Here is a 19,379-nt window from a genome sequence, read left to right on the forward strand (position 1 = left end):
CCCCCCATCCCACACTTACTATGCTATTCCCCCCACACCACACTACTATCGTATTCCCCCCATCCACACTTATATGCTTCCCCCCCATCACACTACTACTGCGTTATTCCCCCCCATCACACTTACTATGCGATTCCCCCCCATCCACACTTACTATAGCTGTATTCCCCCATCCACCACATGTATTCCCCGCATTACTATGCGTATTCCCCCCATCCCACTATACTTGCCATTCCCCCCATCCACACTTACTATGCGTTTCCCCCCCATCCACACTTACTATGCGTATTCCCCCATCCACACTTACTATGGCGTATTCCCCCCCATCCACACTTACTATGCGTATTCCCCCATCCACAACTTACTATGCCTGTTCCCCCCCATCCAAACAATACTATGCGTATCCCCCCCATCCACACTTACTATGCGTATCCCCCATCACAATTGCGTCATCGACCCCACCACAGTTACACCACGTACCCGCCACAGCACACGAGAGTCGATCCCAGCCAACAACTGAAACAATACAGGACATGTATTCCCCCCCCAGTCCACACTTACTATGCGTATTCATCCCCCATCCCACCACTTACTCATGCGTTTCCCCCCCATCCACACTTACTATGCGTATTCCCCCCCATCCACACTTACTATGCGGTTCCCCCCATCACATTACTATCGTATTCCCCCCCATCACACACTTACTATGCGTATTCCCCCCCATCCACACTTACTAGCGTATGCCCCCCATCCACACTTCACTTGCTATTCCCCCCCATCACACTTACTATGCGATTCCCCCCATCCCACTACTATGCGTATTCCCCCCATCCACACTTACTATGCGTATTCCCCCCCATCCACACGTACTATGCGTATTCCCCCATCCACACTTACTATGCGTATTCCCCCCATCCACACTTACTATGCTTTCCCCCCCATCCACACTTACTATGCGTATTCCCCCCCATCCCACCACTTACTATGCTTTCCCCCCCATCCACACTTACTATGCGGATTCCCCCTCCACTCCACATCATCACTACTAGCTTTCCCCCCTCCCACTACATGCGTATTCCCCCCCATCCACATTTACTATGCGTATTTCCCCCATCCACACTTACTATGCGTATTCCCCCCCATCCACACTTACTATGCGTATTCCCCCCCATCCACACTTACTATGCGTATTCCCCCCCATCCACACTTACTATGCGTATTCCCCCCATCCACACTTACTATGCCAATCCCCCCAATCCACACTTTATGCGTATCCTCCCCCATCCACACTACTATGCGTATTCCCCCCCATCACACTTACTTTGCGTATTCCCCCCATCCACACTTACTATGCGTATTCCCCCCCATCCACACTTACTAGCTATTCCCCCACTCCACACTTACTATGCGTTCCCCCCCATCACACTTACTATGCGTATTCCCCCCCATTCACACTTACTATGCGTATTCCCCCCCATCCACACTTACGATGCGTATTCCCCCCATCCACACTTACTATGCGTATTCCCCCCCATCCACTTACTATGGTATTCCCACCATCACACCTTACTATGCAGTATTCCCCCCATCCACACTTACTATGCGTATTCCCCCCATCCACACTTACTATGCGTATTCCCCCCATCCAACACTACTATGCGTATTCCCCCCCATCCACACTACTATGCCTTTCCCCCCCATCCACACTTACTATGCGTATTCCCCCCCATCCACACTTCTATCCGTATTCCCCCATCCACACTTACTATGCGTATTCCCCCCCATCCACACTTACTCATGCGTATTCCCCCCCATCCACACTTCTATGCGTATTCCCCCCCATCCACACTTACTATGCCACTCCCCCACATCCAACACTTACTATGCCATTCCCCCATTCACACTCCAGCATATATGCCTATTGCCCCCCATCCACACTTGCTATGTCTATTCCCATCCACACTCTACTTTGCTATGCCTATTCCCCCCATCCACACTCTACTTTGCTATGCCTATTCCCCCCCATCCACACTCCACTTCTTTCTTTTCTATTCAGGTTGGACCACTGCAGAGGTTGGGATGATAATCACCCTGCGGAATCACAAAGGAAACCAAGCAGAGGAAACAAAAAATACTTCTAATGAGAAAAGATTCCTTCATCATACAACCTAGCCGCTGCAGAGAACCTATTATGGGCCTTTTAAAGTGGGGGAACTCAGGGTAGTGTGTGGCTGCTGACTCAAAGGAGGACAAGTCCCTCCCTCTGTGGGCCAAGCCCTCAGGGAACAATAGTGGACAATCTTAATCCCCAGTACCACATAATGAGCTGTAAGCTTTCCTTTCAGCACAGAAATGTCTCCCTGCTTACCGCTCTAATCACAGACAAATGCCCTTGTCCCATTCACAGGCCTGAAAACCTTGTTCTTTCCTGCACCTCTCAGCTAACCCTCGTCACTCGCTCCGTTTTTAAGTGTTGATGAAGTTTGAGTGCTGGACGACCCGTGAGAATGGATGGATGGGACCTCATTTCTCGTTGCATTGGATGGCTCTTGTTGAGATGCTTTCCATGTTTTGATGGGTCGGCATCTGCTTAGATGTTGAGAGGCTTTTTGTTGATGTGAGATTCTCACTGTGCTATCATGTTGGTGAGGAAGGCCCATGTTGGAGATGTGGTCTACGAGAGGACAAATCACCAATCTCGTTCCCTCATTATTCCCAGCGAGCCGCTACACATGTTCAGAATGACTTATTAAGAACGAAAAAGACATAGCATGCTAACTGCATGAGAAATGTTAATGCTTTCATTGAGAATTTCAGTCAAAACTGTGGGTTGGCTACTTAAGTTCCATTAGGGAGCATTTGTGCGAGCTTGACTTACTCTGGCCCACAGTTTAACACATACAACACCGCCTCTAGCCTAAAACAGAGCTTGACTTAAGGCGTCCGCATGTTGTGTTAGATCTTTTAATCAACTTAAGGTCTTGTGAACATAACATGTTTTGCACTTCTGTTGGCTATTTATGGCCTGTGGGCCTCATTGACCTGAGCTCATACAACTTGTTGTAGAGTAAAAAAAGCCTAATGTATGGATTATTTTGACTATAACACATACTCAGATGAAACATATTGTGCTATTTACCACAGACTAATTTGTGTCAAAGTTTAACAAGGACTCTCTCCTCCTCACCAGTGTCATGATCAAAGATATGATCAAGACCCTCACATACACTATATAATTTGGTCATTGTGCTGCCACAGAATTAATTGTGAGCATGGCCTCAAAAAAGCATTATATACCAGAGCTGTGAGAAAACTTCAATATATTATTGAAACAATGTTGCGATTGTTTGTGAGAATGCCAACAGGTGTGGAAAGATTATATTGGGGAAAGGTTCCTGTGGGGGTTGCCATGGAAGCCAAGAAGGGGAGTGAGGTGTTTGTGTGTGTGTGTGTGTGTGCTCAAACACACATGGTCCATCTAATGAATGGGCATGTGCCTGAACTCAATTTTATACACTAATTGTAGTCTCACCCATTCATTTCTAATGACCGGTCATTTTTGACCGGGAACACCACAGGTGTACAAAAGTTAAATAAAACACCCAAAATGTAATGAAATCATCAGAATGTATTTTGTGTGTTCAGATGCTCAGTGTGGACAAAGTCACTTATGACAATCAGATTAAATGAACTACATTTTTCAGAGAGAAAACTTGTAAATCGGTCCAAATCGACCGGAACACAGGAGGTTTAATACATTCAGTAGTATGATAAGAATATTCCTGGAAAATTTGGGGTAGGTGCAACGTAAGACAAAAAAATGACAATGGTTTGAGTGAGAGGACTAACTAGTGTTTCCAAGTGGCCACACACCTCTCCAAAGTGTGCACAGTTCCTAAGTCATTTCAATGTACTTTCATGACTCAAAGAAGAGTCTTCAACTATAAGTTTTTTTTTTAAGCTCTCCCAGCTGTGCCGTTGAGGAACTAGAGCAAGCACAGTTGTTTTCTTTGGAACAAAACCCTGCATCCCCGCCTTTACACAATTACTTTTGTTGTTTACGCAATCCAAAAACGGTCCAACGATCCATTAAATATAACAATCTGGGTCAGGTGGGCATAATTTGAAAGCTTGTTCTATTGCCAACATGACTAGCTAAGCTATAAAATAGGATCTTACAGTGTTAGGCTTTCACAAGGCAATTCAGAGAAGCAGATCGTAATTTTGGTGCGCATAGAATGGCGTCATGCGTGGTCCACTTAACATTTTCTTCACAATACAACCCAGGGTATAACCCCATGTCAAACTGCACATTAAACATAGTGATCAGAAACGTTGACACTATATATTACTTGAGTTTTATTATATGGAAATGTGAAGTGCACATTTGGAATCATAGGTGTTTGGCTTGCTTGTATGACATCAAAGCGGTATTTATTAGAATCACCAACGTCTCATCTTTCAAAATACATTGAGTCCTCGTAATTTACAGCATTTCCCTCAGACAGCAGAACATTTGATAAAGTTGCCCAATTACCAGGAGGGATGGGGGCAACTTCTTGTCACACGGTGCTCAAGTTCAGAGCGGCTGTCAGTCAAAACCCATACAGAGCTGTCAACCGCAGAGCCTGAGCTCCGGCTTCATGTATAGCATGTTACTGTACAGCCACTGCATTCCAATTAAGGTGTTTATCAGTGTTCAAATCTGATCTTTTCAACCCGTATACGGGTAAGAGTGTAAAGGGTTAACCCATACAACACGGCCCCTAACCTCAAACAGAGCATGAAGACATACAGAAGAAAACAATAGACCTGAAACCAATTCAACTCCTGAGAGAAAGAAGACTTCCAGCTGAAGCATGTAGCGCTCTGCCAGGGAACCTTTCTTCCCTTTGAGCGACGGGTCAGCGAGGGAAAGGGAGAGGGCTGGATGAGGAATCCATTAAAACATAACGACAGCTAATCGGCTTAGGGAGAGCTGCTCTGTGGCCGGACCAAATGAAAGATTTTGGTTCCAAGACTCCATGTTCCATTTAAGCTCCCAGTGGAGCCGCATGAGCCCCCAATGGGGAGACAAACGACCAGCCACTTCAGGGATGAGGTGACAATTAAGCGCTACAAATGAATAAGCCCACTAGCCAGATCAGCTTTGAAGATGCATCAACTCTCTTTATTCTAGAGAACATTCCTGTAATAAAAGTAAGTGTTTCAAAGCGTACTGTTTTTTTTATTTTACTAGGCAAGTCAGTTAAGAACAAATTCTTATTTTCAATGACAGCCTAGGAACAGTGGGTTAACTGCCTTGTTCAGGGGAAGAACGACAGATTTTTACCTTGACAGCTCGGGGATTCAACCTTACAACCTTGCGGTTACTAGTCCAACGCTCTAACCACTAGACTACCTGCCGCCCTGATACTGTGAACAGCATTGGTCCATCTAAAGACATTGAGCTAATATTTTCTGATGTCTGCCTGCATAGTTCTCATCCATTCTCTCAATCTTGTTTCCGTTTATCTGTGGTTGGTGAATTGATCCAGGACCGTGATGTGGGCCCATGACAGTGCAGCCTCCTCTCCAGCCCACAGGAACAGGCAGGCGTGAAATGGAAGTCTGGACCCCCATGCCCCTGTGCTTGGGGGGGAAGGGGGGGGCTCTGTCCCTGCCTCACAGGTCTGTTGCTGTTTCCTTTCCGGCTCTTTGAATAACTGCTTGCAAATAGCTTTGAAACCCAAAGCCCCACTCCCACCTGTGGCATGGCAACCCCTCTGGACTGCTATGTTGACATTTGTGTTGTTTTCTTCATTTCCGCTGTGTTGTTTCCAGGGGGAGTAGGTTCTCTAACAATGTGATAGGGAGGCAATGTTATCAGCTGGGGGGATAGGATAGCACTGGTCTAGTTAACATTGTAGGCACAACAATCTGGCTCAACTAAACTAAACACTATATGATATCACTATGGTCTATCTGTGGCTATGGCTGCAGAGAATAGTGCTTTTTAATGAACTGGCATGGACTGTACCTAATGCTGAAGTTACACTAAAAAGATCTTAGAAATGTGTGTAGCTTACTGCATGTATACTACTCCCTCAACACACGGCATTTCTAACTTTTACGATGTGAGAAACAGGTTTGTGAATTCTAACATGAGGGAGAGCAGAAGCTCTGTCTGTCAACTCTGATTTCTACAGCTCTGCCACACCCTGTAACCCTGTTCCCCTTTCTGTCCCAAATGCCACCCTATCCATTTCTAGTGCACTCCTTTTGACCAGGGTCGATAGGGCACTTTATAGGGAATAGGGTGCCATTAGGGAAGCATGCTCTGTAACACTGTTCCCCTTCCTGATCCTTCCCTACTACAGACTGCCAGTCAACCCCTGGTTCCTGACCACCCATTCGCTCATACCACCCCACCATCATGGCAGGCAGGCCTGTGGACACATGGCCAGTGAGGATTAGTGGAGCACAAGTGAAGACAAATTTACCCAGCCACACGTCACAAAGGCCTCGTTAGCACATGAAGGGGAGGCAAGCGGGGGGGTCAACATCAGAGAGCAGCTTCCCAGCTACCAACACTACCCCAACGCCCAGCTCTCTGAACCAAGAACTAAAGAAAAACCGCCAATCCTATCCTCCCCCTTCCTGTCCACCTCTTGCAATGGTAGCGTGGCTAGAAGTTCAATAATTAAGAAGCTGAAAACAGATGTGAAAACACTACAAAGATGCCAGATTCCAGGTATAAACATATATCTAAATTAAATCACCAACTATTCATTTCAAATAAATATTTTCCCTTCCACATGAAGTCAAAATCAGCGAATTACAGTAAAAGCCCTTTGTAACTTGACCACAGGATCTGAGTGCAGACCATGGAACAGCCTTCAGCATTCAACCCTCTGTGTGTGAGGGAGGGAGGGACAGCCGCTGTTTGAGGCCCTACACTTTGGGTTCTTTCTTCTCCCTGTCTGATGAGACACCAGATTTCTCAATAAAACTGCAGTAACTCGAGTCAATGCCTCCGAGCACTTTTCAATTTATTCAACATCTAATGGGATATCGTGGAGAGCACCCATGAAGGTTGTGATATTGGTGGTAATATGATCTGTTTTCTTAGGTTCTGCACGGAGAGAGCTGTGGAATTTGACACTTGCGTCATGGTGCGGAGCGAGAGAGAGCGAGAGAGAGAGAGAGAAAGAGATTAAGGGGAACAGGCAGGTCCAGAGAGTTTGTTCCCAGTTCATTTACCTTCTCGTAACATTTCTTTCTCGGTGTGTTTTTTCAGTACAGACTCAAGGTCTGTGTGTGTGGAACATGGATACAGTGTGCCTGCCTTTAAAGAAAAAAACATTCGGAGAATTACAATTGCGGGATCCTCTACCATATTCAGTAATCGTTACACCTCAACAGATGTAAGACACATGACCAATAGTGTGTTATTAACTTGCAATTAAGATTAGTGTCTCTTGTACCACACATTCAGAGTTCTTACAGCAATATTCTTACAAGGAATAACAGACCGTTCCAGAGCCTATCACAGTTGTGCACATGGAGGACGGACATATATAGAGGGCAGAGAGAGTGACATTGACCTCTCACTCCAACAATCACCAGCGTAAACACAACTCACCAGGCAGTCATGCACTCTAACCAGCAGCAGTCACATTCTGGTCAGATTAACCAGACTGATCCAGTGAAAAAAGTGTTTATTTTAACTACTGTTACTAGTAAAAAACATGCCTCGATATCAGTCAGGCACATCCCTATTTGGACACAAAATGTGACCTTCAGAGTTAACTGTGTTCCTGTATTGACACCCTGACATACACCCAGGAAGCCTATCCTGTTCAACTCCTGAAAAGGAAAACTAAATGTTGCTGCTGGTAGAGGTTATCACTTCTGCACTATCCGTACAGTATGTCTACACCCCATCCCACTGGCAGCATGTGAGGTCAACAGAACCATCATAAATAGTACAGTCAGGTTACTGAACCGTACTGTACACGAGTTGGTACAGCTACACATTTTCCCCATAACCTTTAGAGTACAGTGAAACCCTGTGTTAATGGTAAGAGAACCAAGTGCATAAAGAAATAGATACAGTCTGCCTGTCTATCCCTCCTGGTCCAGGATCAGTCTATCTGCCTGTCTATTCCTCCTGGTCTAGGATCAGTCTATCTGCCTGTCTATTCCTCCTGGTCTAGGATCAGTCCCAGATGTTGGCTCAGTCTGAGCTTCTAGCGCCAGAGTAAGCTGCAAAAATCACCATAAATCACATTGTGTCACTTCCAACCAGCTCCCTACACACACACATCTCTATCCAACACTCCTTTCTAGTCACGCTTGTGTTGTCATCACATTAATAAATCCGGTAGTGTCATTCACGATGGTGCAGTATACAACTTTATAAATATGAGAAGTAGCTTTGTGAGTACAGTACAAGCTGTGGGTCCCATCATGAAGCCATTCTCCATCTCACTTTGTTCCTCTACATCAGTGGTTCTCAAACTCTTTCACTCAGAACCCCCTTTTCTAGTGTTGAGGAACTTTCACTCAGGCCCCCCTTTAGCCAGGCCTGCTAGAACACTCTGAGCTTGGTGATAGAAGTCCAGATCAACATGTGCTCCTATTACGTGAGCCCAATCCTCAAAACTGATCAAACCCCCAGACAAAACAATTGGATGCCAGAGGCAGCAGGCATTAGTAAACAAACTGGGATGCTCGTGTGGCAAGAGGAAAAATAAATCTGTCATCATGGCAGCCTGCAGTGTAGTAGTTGTAAATGAATTCACATATGAGTAAGTGAAGGGGATGCAGCAGGTGGGAGGGAGGGAGGGGAAAAAGGGAGGGAGGACACGGCCTGCCACTGACGGATGAACAGCGATGCCTTTACTTGTGTTTTTGCGGTAACGCTTGGTGCCTCCTTTTCCTAGATCCTTGCGTCCTTTTTCTTTTTTGTTTGTTCTTGTTTAAAGTGCTTTGTCTTGATTGCACAGATACATAATGTATTTTAAAAAATCATAAAGTTGGGTTATATTTCATAATAGATGGGTTAGCTGACAACGTCACGAAAACGATGCACACGCTTGAATGGGGCAGAAGTCTGAGTTGTGATTCTGGATGGGCAGATACTGTAGCTACCAACAATGACAAGAAATTGCAATGTGGGGAGTCGTAGTGGACTCGTTTCAGCTAGTTTAACCTTTTTCTTGATATCATGTCTTGTTTTGAGGTGTTTTGACTGATTTCATGTCAATGCTAATATGGGAAACAATTTGCTTGCTAGTTAACAAACAACTGTAACAATGTATTCATTGGGAAAATGTATTTATTTTTTCAATAAACATTTGAGACTAAATATAGTTTACACGTTGTCAACAATCGAAGCCAACCCAGTCTGTTTTGCCCTATAGTGGCGCACGCATCGGTTTTGTTGCTAAACAACCAACCCGTCTATATACACATTCAATATCAATGACTACCAGCTGGATGGACGAAGGGTTCCAACAGACTCCTCTCATCACCGGTCAGTCATCAACACTAGGATAACACTGAAATCACGCTGCTGGGGTGGGGAGATTACAGTATGTACAACCTCCCACTCGTTTCAAGACGGACCAACCGTGGTCCCACAATGGTTGAAAGACTGAGCCAAATGCAACGGTCGGAAATGAGCATCATACAGTGCATTTGGAAAGTATTCAGACCCCTTGACTTTTTCCACATTTTGTTGTGTTACAGACTTATTCTAAAATTGATTAAAGTAATTTTTTTCTCATCAATCAACACACAATACCCCATAATGACAATGTGAAAACAGGTTTTTAGAAATGTTTGCAAAAAAACAAACAGAAATACCTTCTTTACATAACTATTCAGACCCTTTGAGACTCGAAATTGGGTTCAGGTGCATCCTGTTTCTATTGATTATCCTTGAGATGTTTCTACAATTACATTGGAGTCCACCTGTGGTAAATTCAATTGATTGGACATGATTTGGATAGGTACACACCTGTCTATATAAGGTCCCACAGTTGACAGTGCATGTTCGAGCAAAAACCAAGCCATGAGGTCGAAGGAATTGTCCATAGAGCTACGAGACAGGATTATGTTGATGCACAGATCTGGGGAAGGGTACCAAAAAATGTCTGCAGTCACCAAGACTCTTCACAGAGCTGTCCGCCTGGCCAAACTGAGCAATCGGGAGAGAAGGGCCTTGGTCAGGGAGGTGACCAAGAACCTGATGGTCACTCTTACAGAGCTCCAGAGTTCCTCTGTGGAGATGGGAGAACCTTCCAAAAGGACAACCATCCTGAGGGGCCCCCACTGATCCTCAACACAGGGGACCTGTGTGTGTGCTTAGTCCCCTCCTGTACTCCCTGTTCACTCACGACTGCGTGGCCAAGCACAACTCCAACACCATCATTTAGTTTTCTGAGAATAAAACGGTGGTACAGCTGATCACCGACAATGATGAGACAGCCTAGAGAGAGGTCAGAGACCAGGCAGTGTGGTGTCAGGACAACAACCTCTCTCTCAAAATGAGCAAGACAAAGAAGATGATTGTGGGCTATAGGAAAATAAGGGCCGAACACGCCCCCATTCACATCGACAGGGCAGTAGTGGAGCGGGTCAAGAGTTTCAAGTTCCTTGGTGTCCACATCACCAACAAACTATCATGGTCAAAACACACCAAGACATTCGTGAAGAGGGCACGACAACGCATTTCCCCCCTCAGGATACTGAAAAGATTTGGCATGGGTTCCAAGATCGTCAAAAAGTTATACACCTGCACCGTCGAGAGCATCCTGACTGGTTGCATCACTGACTGGTATGGCAACTGCTCGGCCTCCGACCGCAAGGTGCTATAGAGGGTAGTGCGTACGACCCAGCACATCACTGGGGCCAAGCTTCCTGCCATCCAGGACCTCTATACAGAGGAAGGATCTAAAAATTGCCAAAGACTCCAAACACTCTAGTCATAGACTGTTCTCTCTGCTACCGCACGGCAAGCGGTACCAGAGCGCCAAGTCTAGAGCGCCAAGGTCCAAAAGGCTTCTTAACAGCTTCTACCTCCAAGCCATTAGACTACTGAATAGCTAATCAAATGTTTAACCGGACTACTTGCATTGACCACCCCCCCTCCCACTTTTCTATTTTTTTTATACACTGCTGCTACTCGCTGTTCATTATCAATGCATAGTCACTTTACCCCTACCTACATGTACATATTACCTCAATTACCTTGACTAACCTGTACCCCCGCACATTAACTCGGTATGATGCCTTCTAATTGCAGTCGCTGTACTCATAATATACAGAAGAACGATCGCCTTACGGCGAGGATAGCTGTGCTGCAAGCCCAGCTTCAGACGCAATCGTTAGGCAAGGGTAATTTCAGTGTAGGAAAGGATGAAACAGCGTCTGTGCCACCAGTAAGTACAGATAGTAGTATAAATCCCCTCGCACAGTCCCCGCAGCTGGACAACTTTCTCATGGCTTCTGGAGGGAAATGCTGTAGGAATGCTCAACCGGTGTCGCTCATTCAGCCGACAGAAACTTTCAACTGGTTTTCTCCATTAAGCAGCGGGTCAGAGTCTGAGGCCGAGCCTTCTCTTGTCTCTACTCCTCCCTTTACGGGGTCTGAGACGCCGAAGCTTCCCACCATTAGCTCTGACAAGTTGGAAACCCTAGTCATTGGCGACTCCATTACCCGCAGTATTAGACTTAAAACGAATCATCCAGCGATCATACACTGTTTACCAGGGGGCAGGGCTACCGACGTTAAGGCTAATCTGAAGATGGTGCTGGCTCAAGCTAAAACTGGCGAGTGTAGAGAGTATAGAGATATTGTTATCCACATCGGCACCAACGATGTTAGGATGAAACAGTCAGAGGTCACCAAGCGCAACATAGCTTCAGCGTGTAAATCAGCTAGAAAGATGTGTCGGCATCGAGTAATTGTCTCTGGCCCCCTCCCAGTTAGGGGGAGTGATGAGCTCTACAGCAGAGTCTCACAACTCAATCGCTGGTTGAAAACTGTTTTCTGCCCCTCCCAAAAGATAGAATTTGTAGATAATRGGCCCTCTTTCTGGGASTCACCCACAAACAGGACCAAGCCTGGCCTGCTGAGGAGTGACGGACTTCATCCTAGCTGGAGGGGTGCTCTCATCTTATCTACCAACATAGACAGGGCTCTAACTCCTCTAGATCCACAATGAAATAGGGTGCAGGCCAGGCAGCAGGCTGTTACCCAGCCTGCCAGCTTAGTGGAGTCTGCCACTAGCACAGTCAGTGTAGTCAGCTCAGTACATTTCGGTGTTCCTCAAGGTTCCGTTTTAGGACCACTATTGTTTTCACTATATATTTTACCACTTGGGGATGTCATTGGAAAACATAATGTTAACTTTCACTGCTATGCGGATGACACACAGCTGTACATTTCAATGAAACATGGTGAAGCCCCAAAATTGCCCTCGCTAGAAGCCTGTGTATCAGACATAAGGAAGTGGATGGCTGAAAACTTTCTACTTTTAAACTCGGACAAAACAGAGATGCTTGTTCTAGGTCCCAAGAAACAAAGAGATCTTCTGTTGAATCTGACAATTAATCTTGATGGTTGTAAAGTCGTCTCAAATAAAACTGTGAAGGACCTCGGCGTTACTCTGGACCCTGATCTCTCTTTTGACGAACATACAAGACTGTTTCAAGGACAGCTTTTTTCCATCTACGTAACATTGCAAAATCAGAAAACTTTCTGTCCAAAAATGATGCAGAAAAATTAATCCATGCTTTGTTAGTTCTAGGTTAGACTACTGCAATGCTCTACTTTCCGGCTACCCGGATAAAGCACTAAATAAACTTCAGTTAGTGCTAAATACGGCTGCTAGAATCCTGACTAGAACCAATTTTTTTTATCATATTACTCCAGTGCTAGCCTCCCTAGACTGGCTTCCTGTTAAGGCAAGGGCTGATTTCAAGGTTTACTGCTAACCTACAAAGCATTACTGGGCTTGCTCCTACTCTACTTTCCGATTTGGTCCTGCCGTACATACCTACACGTACGCTACGGTCACAAGACGCAGGCTCCTAATTGTCCCTAGAATTTCTAAGCAAACAGCTGGAGGCAGGGCTTTCTCCTATAGTCTCAATTTTATGGAATGTCTGCCTACCCATGTGAGAGACGCAGACTCGGTCTCAACTTTTAAGTCTTTACTGAAGACTCATCTCTTCAGTGGGTCATATGATTGAGTGTAGTCTGGCCCAGGAGTGTGAAGGTGAACGGAAAGGCTCTGGAGCAACGAACGTCCTTGCTGTTCTGCCTGGCCGGTTCCCCTCTCTCCACTGGGATTCTCTGCCTCTAACGCTATTACAGGTGCTGAGTCACTGCTTACTGGTGCTCTTTCATGCCGTCCTAGGAGGGGTGCGTCACTTGAGTGGGTTGAGTCACTGACGTGTTCTTCCTGTCTGAGTTGGGCGCCCCCCTTGGGTTGTGCCGTGGCGGAGATCTTTGTGGGCTATACCGGCCTTGTCTCAGGATGTAAGTTGGTGGTTGAAGATATCCCTCTAGTGGTGTGGGGGCTGTGCTTTGGCAAAGTGGGTGGGGTTATATCCTCTGTTTGCCGCTGTCCGGGGTATCATCAGATGGGGCCACAGTGTCTCCTGACCCCTCCTGTCTCAGCCTCCAGTATTTATACTGCATTAGTTTCAGAGACCTGGATGATGAACTCCTTTGCTGTCCCCAGTCCACCTGGCCGTGCTGCTGCTCCAGTTTCAACTGTTCTGCCTGCGGCTATGGAACCCTGACCTGTTCACCGGACGTGCTACCTGTCCCAACCTGCTGTTTTCAACTCTCTAGAGACCGCAGGAGCGGTAGAGATACTCTTAATGATCGGCTATGAAAAAGCCAACTGACATTTACTCCTGAGGTGCTGACTTGCTGCACCTCGACAACTACTGTGATTATTATTATTTGACCATGCTGGTCATTTATGAACATTTGAACAGCTTGGCCATGTTCTGTTATAATCTCCACCCGGCACAGCCAGAAGAGGACTGGCCACCCCTCATAGCCTGGTTCCTCTCTAGGTTTCTTCCTATGTTTTGGCCTTTCTAGGGAGTTTTTCCTAGCCACCGTGCTTCTACACCTGCATTGCTTGCTGTTTGGGGTTTTAGGCTAGGTTTCTGTACAGCACTTTGAGATATCAGCTGATGTAAGAAGGGCTATATAAATACATTTGATTTGATACTGATACCCACTGTTTATAGCCTCGTTATTGTTATTGTTATTTTTAGTCTTAAAAAATACTTTATTTTGTAAATATTTTCTTAACTCTTATTTTTCTTAAAACTGCATTGTTGGTTAAGGTCTTGAAAGTAAGCATTTCACTGTAAGATCTACACCTGTTGTATTTGCCGCATGTGACAAATAAAATTTGATTTGAAGCCAACTCAGTCTGCTGCAACTGACTGCTCCTGTGGTCCATCAACCAGCTCACTCTGTATAATAAACCCATACACCATTCATTCACAATACTCCATACAGAACTCATGCACAATACATACACTTCACACAAATGCAATTGATCAAATTTGATACAAAATTTGAATGAATACTGGGCCATAATAGCAAGCTAGAGATACTTGAGCCCTATAGTCATAAAAGTCTATAATCAGCCTTGCTTCACCTCTGAGCCTTGCTGGGTCCCAGTGGCTGACGCCTGCATACAATCAGTGAGGCTTTGGTTCCCCGTGATCCCATTGGCCAGTGCACGGATATCTTCAACGTAGTAACAGATATGCAGCGAGAAAAAAATGCTAAAGGAATCTTTTAATTTCCCTAAAATTGTGAACAAGTGTCGTCATGGAACTCTCTTGACTGGCTTCTCTAACCGGATCGAACAGTAAATCTTTTGTGCGATCATATACAATAAAGTGGAAAACGAAAACTATGAAAATATTTATACAAATGAAATGTGGTCCATGAAGCAGCAGTTGGCAAGGCAGCCAGAGACAAGCCTTAATGGGAAAAAGGTGTCAATACTTTAGTGAGTTAAACTCTTGAAAAAAACATCAAGGCTCTTTTAGTCCCGGTGTGGGTTAGACTTTAGTCCCGGTGTGGGTTCGACTTTAGTCCCGGTGTGGGTTAGACTTTAGTTCTGGTGTGGGTTAGATTTTAAAAAGGTGTCAGTCCCGGTGTGGGTTAGACCTTGCCTTTCCAACCACACCAGATCATTTTTGGGACCACACAAGAGAAGCATGGATTCATCTATGTTCCCATGTTTGATTCAGAGTTCACCAAGCAGACTGGTTGGGCTAATGAAAATACACTTGCCTGTTTCCATACTAAGTGGACCTCAGTGGGGATCTCATAGCTTAATGCTCCTATTACATGACCTACCGTCTTCTGGGGTCAAATCCACGATTCATGACGCTCTCCTTCAAAGCCAACACGGCAGGAGGCACTGAAGTCTAATTCTGCATCTGCACAATTATGTGACCCTGCCCTAGTTAACGTGTACGTTCCCTGACTGCAACATACATGGAAGTAAAATTGGCGGCCTCCTTTGAACGCTCCTTATTCGTGCCACGTAAACAACATGCCGTTGTGGAGGCGAGAGGAGGCAAGCCAACAAATAAAACAAGAACAAGTTTAAGAAACCTGACTAAACGGCATCTCCAGACCCGTGTCGGCGCTTCAAACACGGGCTGGCACCCAGAGCACCCTGGCACAGGCAGGGGGAGGGAAGGAGGAGCAGCTGCTGCTGAGGTCATCTGGGCAGCTGCCTCTTTCCACACCTCACAGGCCCAGCCAGCCAACACTGGGGCCCAGCCAGCCATCATTGTAGCCCGGCCTCCCGCTCCACACTTCAAATAACTACGGCAGACCTATTCTCCATTCAGACTCTCTCTCTCACTCTCTCTTCCCTCTTGTGTTACAATTATTATAATTTTTTTTACTCTGCATCGTTGGGAAGGGGTCGTAAGCAATCCTTTCACGGTAAAGTCAACAACAGTTGTATTTGGCGCATGTGACAAATAAAAACTCATTTGATTTTCTCTTACTCTCTCTCTCTTCAGTCGTGCCATTTGTATTTGAGTGATCTGATTGGTCGTTTATTCAAGCACAACTACGCTCCACAAGTCACAACTTCTCGACCAATCCAGAAGTTGACACGTTCACACAGCACAAGCAAGCGATCCTGAGCAAAAAGAAGCGTCCATCAATCTACTCGCTGTGTTATTTATTTTAGGGAAAGTGATTTACAAAAGTAAACTTTCAATAGTGAACATACTATCAATATACTGGCTACTGTTGATAGTCTACAAAAAAAGCTACAAAAATACACTATAGCATCTGTCTTGGCTAGCCTACTGTAGCCAGCTTGATATTTCTTTTGGAACCAGAGTTCTCTTAAAGGTGCAGCGTCCTATTTTGAGATGAAAAAGAATATTCTCAAAGTGACATACTTTAGAAACTATAATGAATGCAATTAATACAATGCAATTCTTAAGAATAGAGTAATGACTTGCATTGCTAAATTCTATTAAACAGGTTTTTAATACATCATAATAAACAAAAGAGGCGGCAGGTAGCCTAGCGGTTAGAGCATTGGACCAGTAACCAAAAGGTTACTTGTTCGAATCCACAAGCCGACAAGGTGAAAAATCTCCAAGGCACTTAACCCTAATAATGGTAGACCCTGGCCGTGACCCCACTCTCCAAAGGTTGATAAAGGGGAGCTTGGATATGCAAAAATATTTTATTTATTTATTATAAATATAGCCTCATTAATAGCTGCATATAGAGAGAAAGCATGTCAACCTATAGGCCCTGCATGACCCCAATGCATTTAGAAACTATACCATGTCCGGGCCAGTAGAAATTCTGTTCGGGCCAGTAGATTTTTGGTACCATTCCACTGATTTCGCTCCAGTCATTACCACAAGCCTGTTCTCCCCAATTAAGGTGCCACCAACCTCCTGTGGTTAGCACTGTGGTTGATTTATAGTGAACAGAGCCAATGTGAGGGTCCGTTAGTACTGAACAGACCCAGTGTGAGGGTCCGTTAGTACTGTGGTAGTGAACAGACCCAGTGTGAGGGTCCGTTAGTACTGTGGTAGTGAACAGACCCAATGTGAGGGTCCGTTAGTACTGTGTAGTGAAAACAGACGCCAATGTGAGGGTCCGTTAGTACTGTGGTAGTGAACAGACCCAATGTGAGGGTCCGTTAGTACTGTGGTAGTGAACAGAGCCAATGTGAGGGTCCGTTAGTACTGTGGTAGTGAACATAGCCCAAAAGGCACCCTAATTCCATATATAGTGCACTACTTTTGCACTATATAGGGAATAGGGTGCCATTTGGAATGTAGCCAATATGAGGCTGAGGGTGGGTCAGTGGTAATGGCTTCCCTCCTTTTTGAGTCTGATTTACCACCAGTGGAGTTAATTACCATCCTTCCTTTGTCCCAATGGCAGCCATTCTGGCCACGCAGCCAGGGGCCACATACGCTGAAGCCCAGTTCCTGCTGTTTAAACACTGGTTCTGTTTAGACTGATGGAGAACTTGTTTGTGTACCCAAAGACGGCAATAATTGTTGCCAGTTTGGCTTTTTTACAATATCAGTTAAGTGTCTACAGACATCTGTCTGAGCATGTTCATTCCAACAATTCCCTGAGTTGTTAGGACACTAGTCAGACTATGAATAATGACCAGCTAAAGAAAACAACCTCTCAAGATAAAACCCTGGCATTGGGAATGAGCACGCTCCACACTGGCCTCGAACACACAAAGTCACACACAGTCAAACTCACTCATATGCAAGCACACACGTTCAACCAAAACAATCTGAATAGGAAAAGCTCTCTCTCTCTCTCACACACACACTCATCTGTGGCATGAGGGTTCAAGTCCTTAAATAGTTGGGGTTTGGAAGGAGGGAGGGCAATCACAAGACCAGCCCATGGATGGATGACCCCCCTCCATCCCAGCGTCCGTCTCTCCCCAGGACACCCTGCCAAATTAGGCCCTGATTCATTAGGCAGACAGCCTCAGACATGACATGGCTTATAACCATCCCACCTGAACACAGGCAGGCACCACTCATAGACAGGGCTGGGGGGGGGGGGCACAGAGAACCAAGGAGGAGGAGAGTAGTAGGGTTATTATTTCTGTGTCTTATAGTCCAATTTCACTGGTTTCTGGCCTGGCGTCAGGGTGGTGGTGGTGATTCTCTAACAACATGAATGAATGTTGCTGTCTGTGAGGACGAGGAGCCATTCCACTGATAAGAATGATATGAGGAGAACCACTAACCAGTGGCAGAGCAGCCGTGTGAAATCATAAAACATATTAGATTCACTTGGCTCCCGTCGAGGTAGAGGAGGAGATACTGTACTGACTGTGTAGTAGTGGATAGCTTGGTTTCAGGTCTGTTCGTGCTGTCTTGGTCATTGTAACACCCCAAGACAGTAAACAGATCTGGGACCCGGGCAAGGTGGATGGGAGGGGGGAGGAGACTCACCGACAACGATGAGGGTGTAGTTGATGTTGACGCTGCCGAAGCCATTGGTGGCCTTGCAGATGAAGGTGCCTGCGTCTTCGGCCTCCACCTCTTTGATGCGCAGTGCCTGCCGCAGCACCCGGAAGCGCATCCAGCCACTGTGGATGTTGCGGCCATCCTTTGCCCACATGATGAGGGGTGGAGGGTCCCCCTCCACGGGGCACTGCAGCTTCATGGTGCGCCCGATCCGCACCGTCTGCCGGTGGGCGATCTTCTCTGCCACGTGGGGAGGGCCTGGGACAAGAGAGGGAGACGTAACAGTGTTATAATGGGACCTACAGTAGATTACAGACAACTGAATCAATCAGTAATATGCAGCTACAATGTTTGCTACTTCAGGTAAATATGGGCTGCCATACAGAACAGAACAATGCTGAGCCTGGTACTGACTATAATCTGAACTGAGATCAACCTTACATCAACATTAAACAGAAGCTGATGTGCTCTGATCTGAGGATTAGAAAAACAATGTCTGAGGAGATATTAAGATTAAATAAAGGGTAGAGTGTAGAGGGGGAATTTGAGGGGGTGATTTAACGAGGGAGAGATAATAAAATGCGTAGGAGAGCGGGAGAAAGGCAGAGAAATAAAACACAGCAAGGATCTGTTATCTTCTGTTCCATCTCCATCCTCTCCTCTTAAATACATGTTGGATGTGGAGACCAGCAGTCTAGATCAGTCGCCTGTGAGCAGCACGTCTAGATCAGTCGCCTGTGAGCAGCACGTCTAGATCAGTCGCCTGTGAGCAGCACGTCTAGATCAGTCGCCTGTGAGCAGCACGACTAGATCAGTCGCCTGTGAGCAGCACGTCTAGATCAGTC

General features: G+C 45.8%; 1 protein-coding gene across 2 annotated transcripts in view; it reads right to left on the reverse strand.

Annotated features, from left to right (window-relative positions):
• The window catches only part of LOC111967324 (fibroblast growth factor receptor-like 1), an 82,873-nt gene that overhangs the window by 25,136 nt on the left and 38,358 nt on the right, over window positions 1-19,379 (reverse strand). For both annotated transcript variants that reach the window (XM_023992264.2, XM_023992262.2), the window contains one exon: window positions 18,520-18,792. In XM_023992264.2, the coding sequence (XP_023848032.1) occupies window positions 18,520-18,792 (273 nt within the window). The remainder of the gene's footprint in view (window positions 1-18,519; window positions 18,793-19,379) is intronic.

The sequence above is a fragment of the Salvelinus sp. IW2-2015 genome, linkage group LG8, assembly GCF_002910315.2.
Source record: "Salvelinus sp. IW2-2015 linkage group LG8, ASM291031v2, whole genome shotgun sequence".
Lineage (NCBI taxonomy): Eukaryota > Metazoa > Chordata > Actinopteri > Salmoniformes > Salmonidae > Salvelinus > Salvelinus sp. IW2-2015.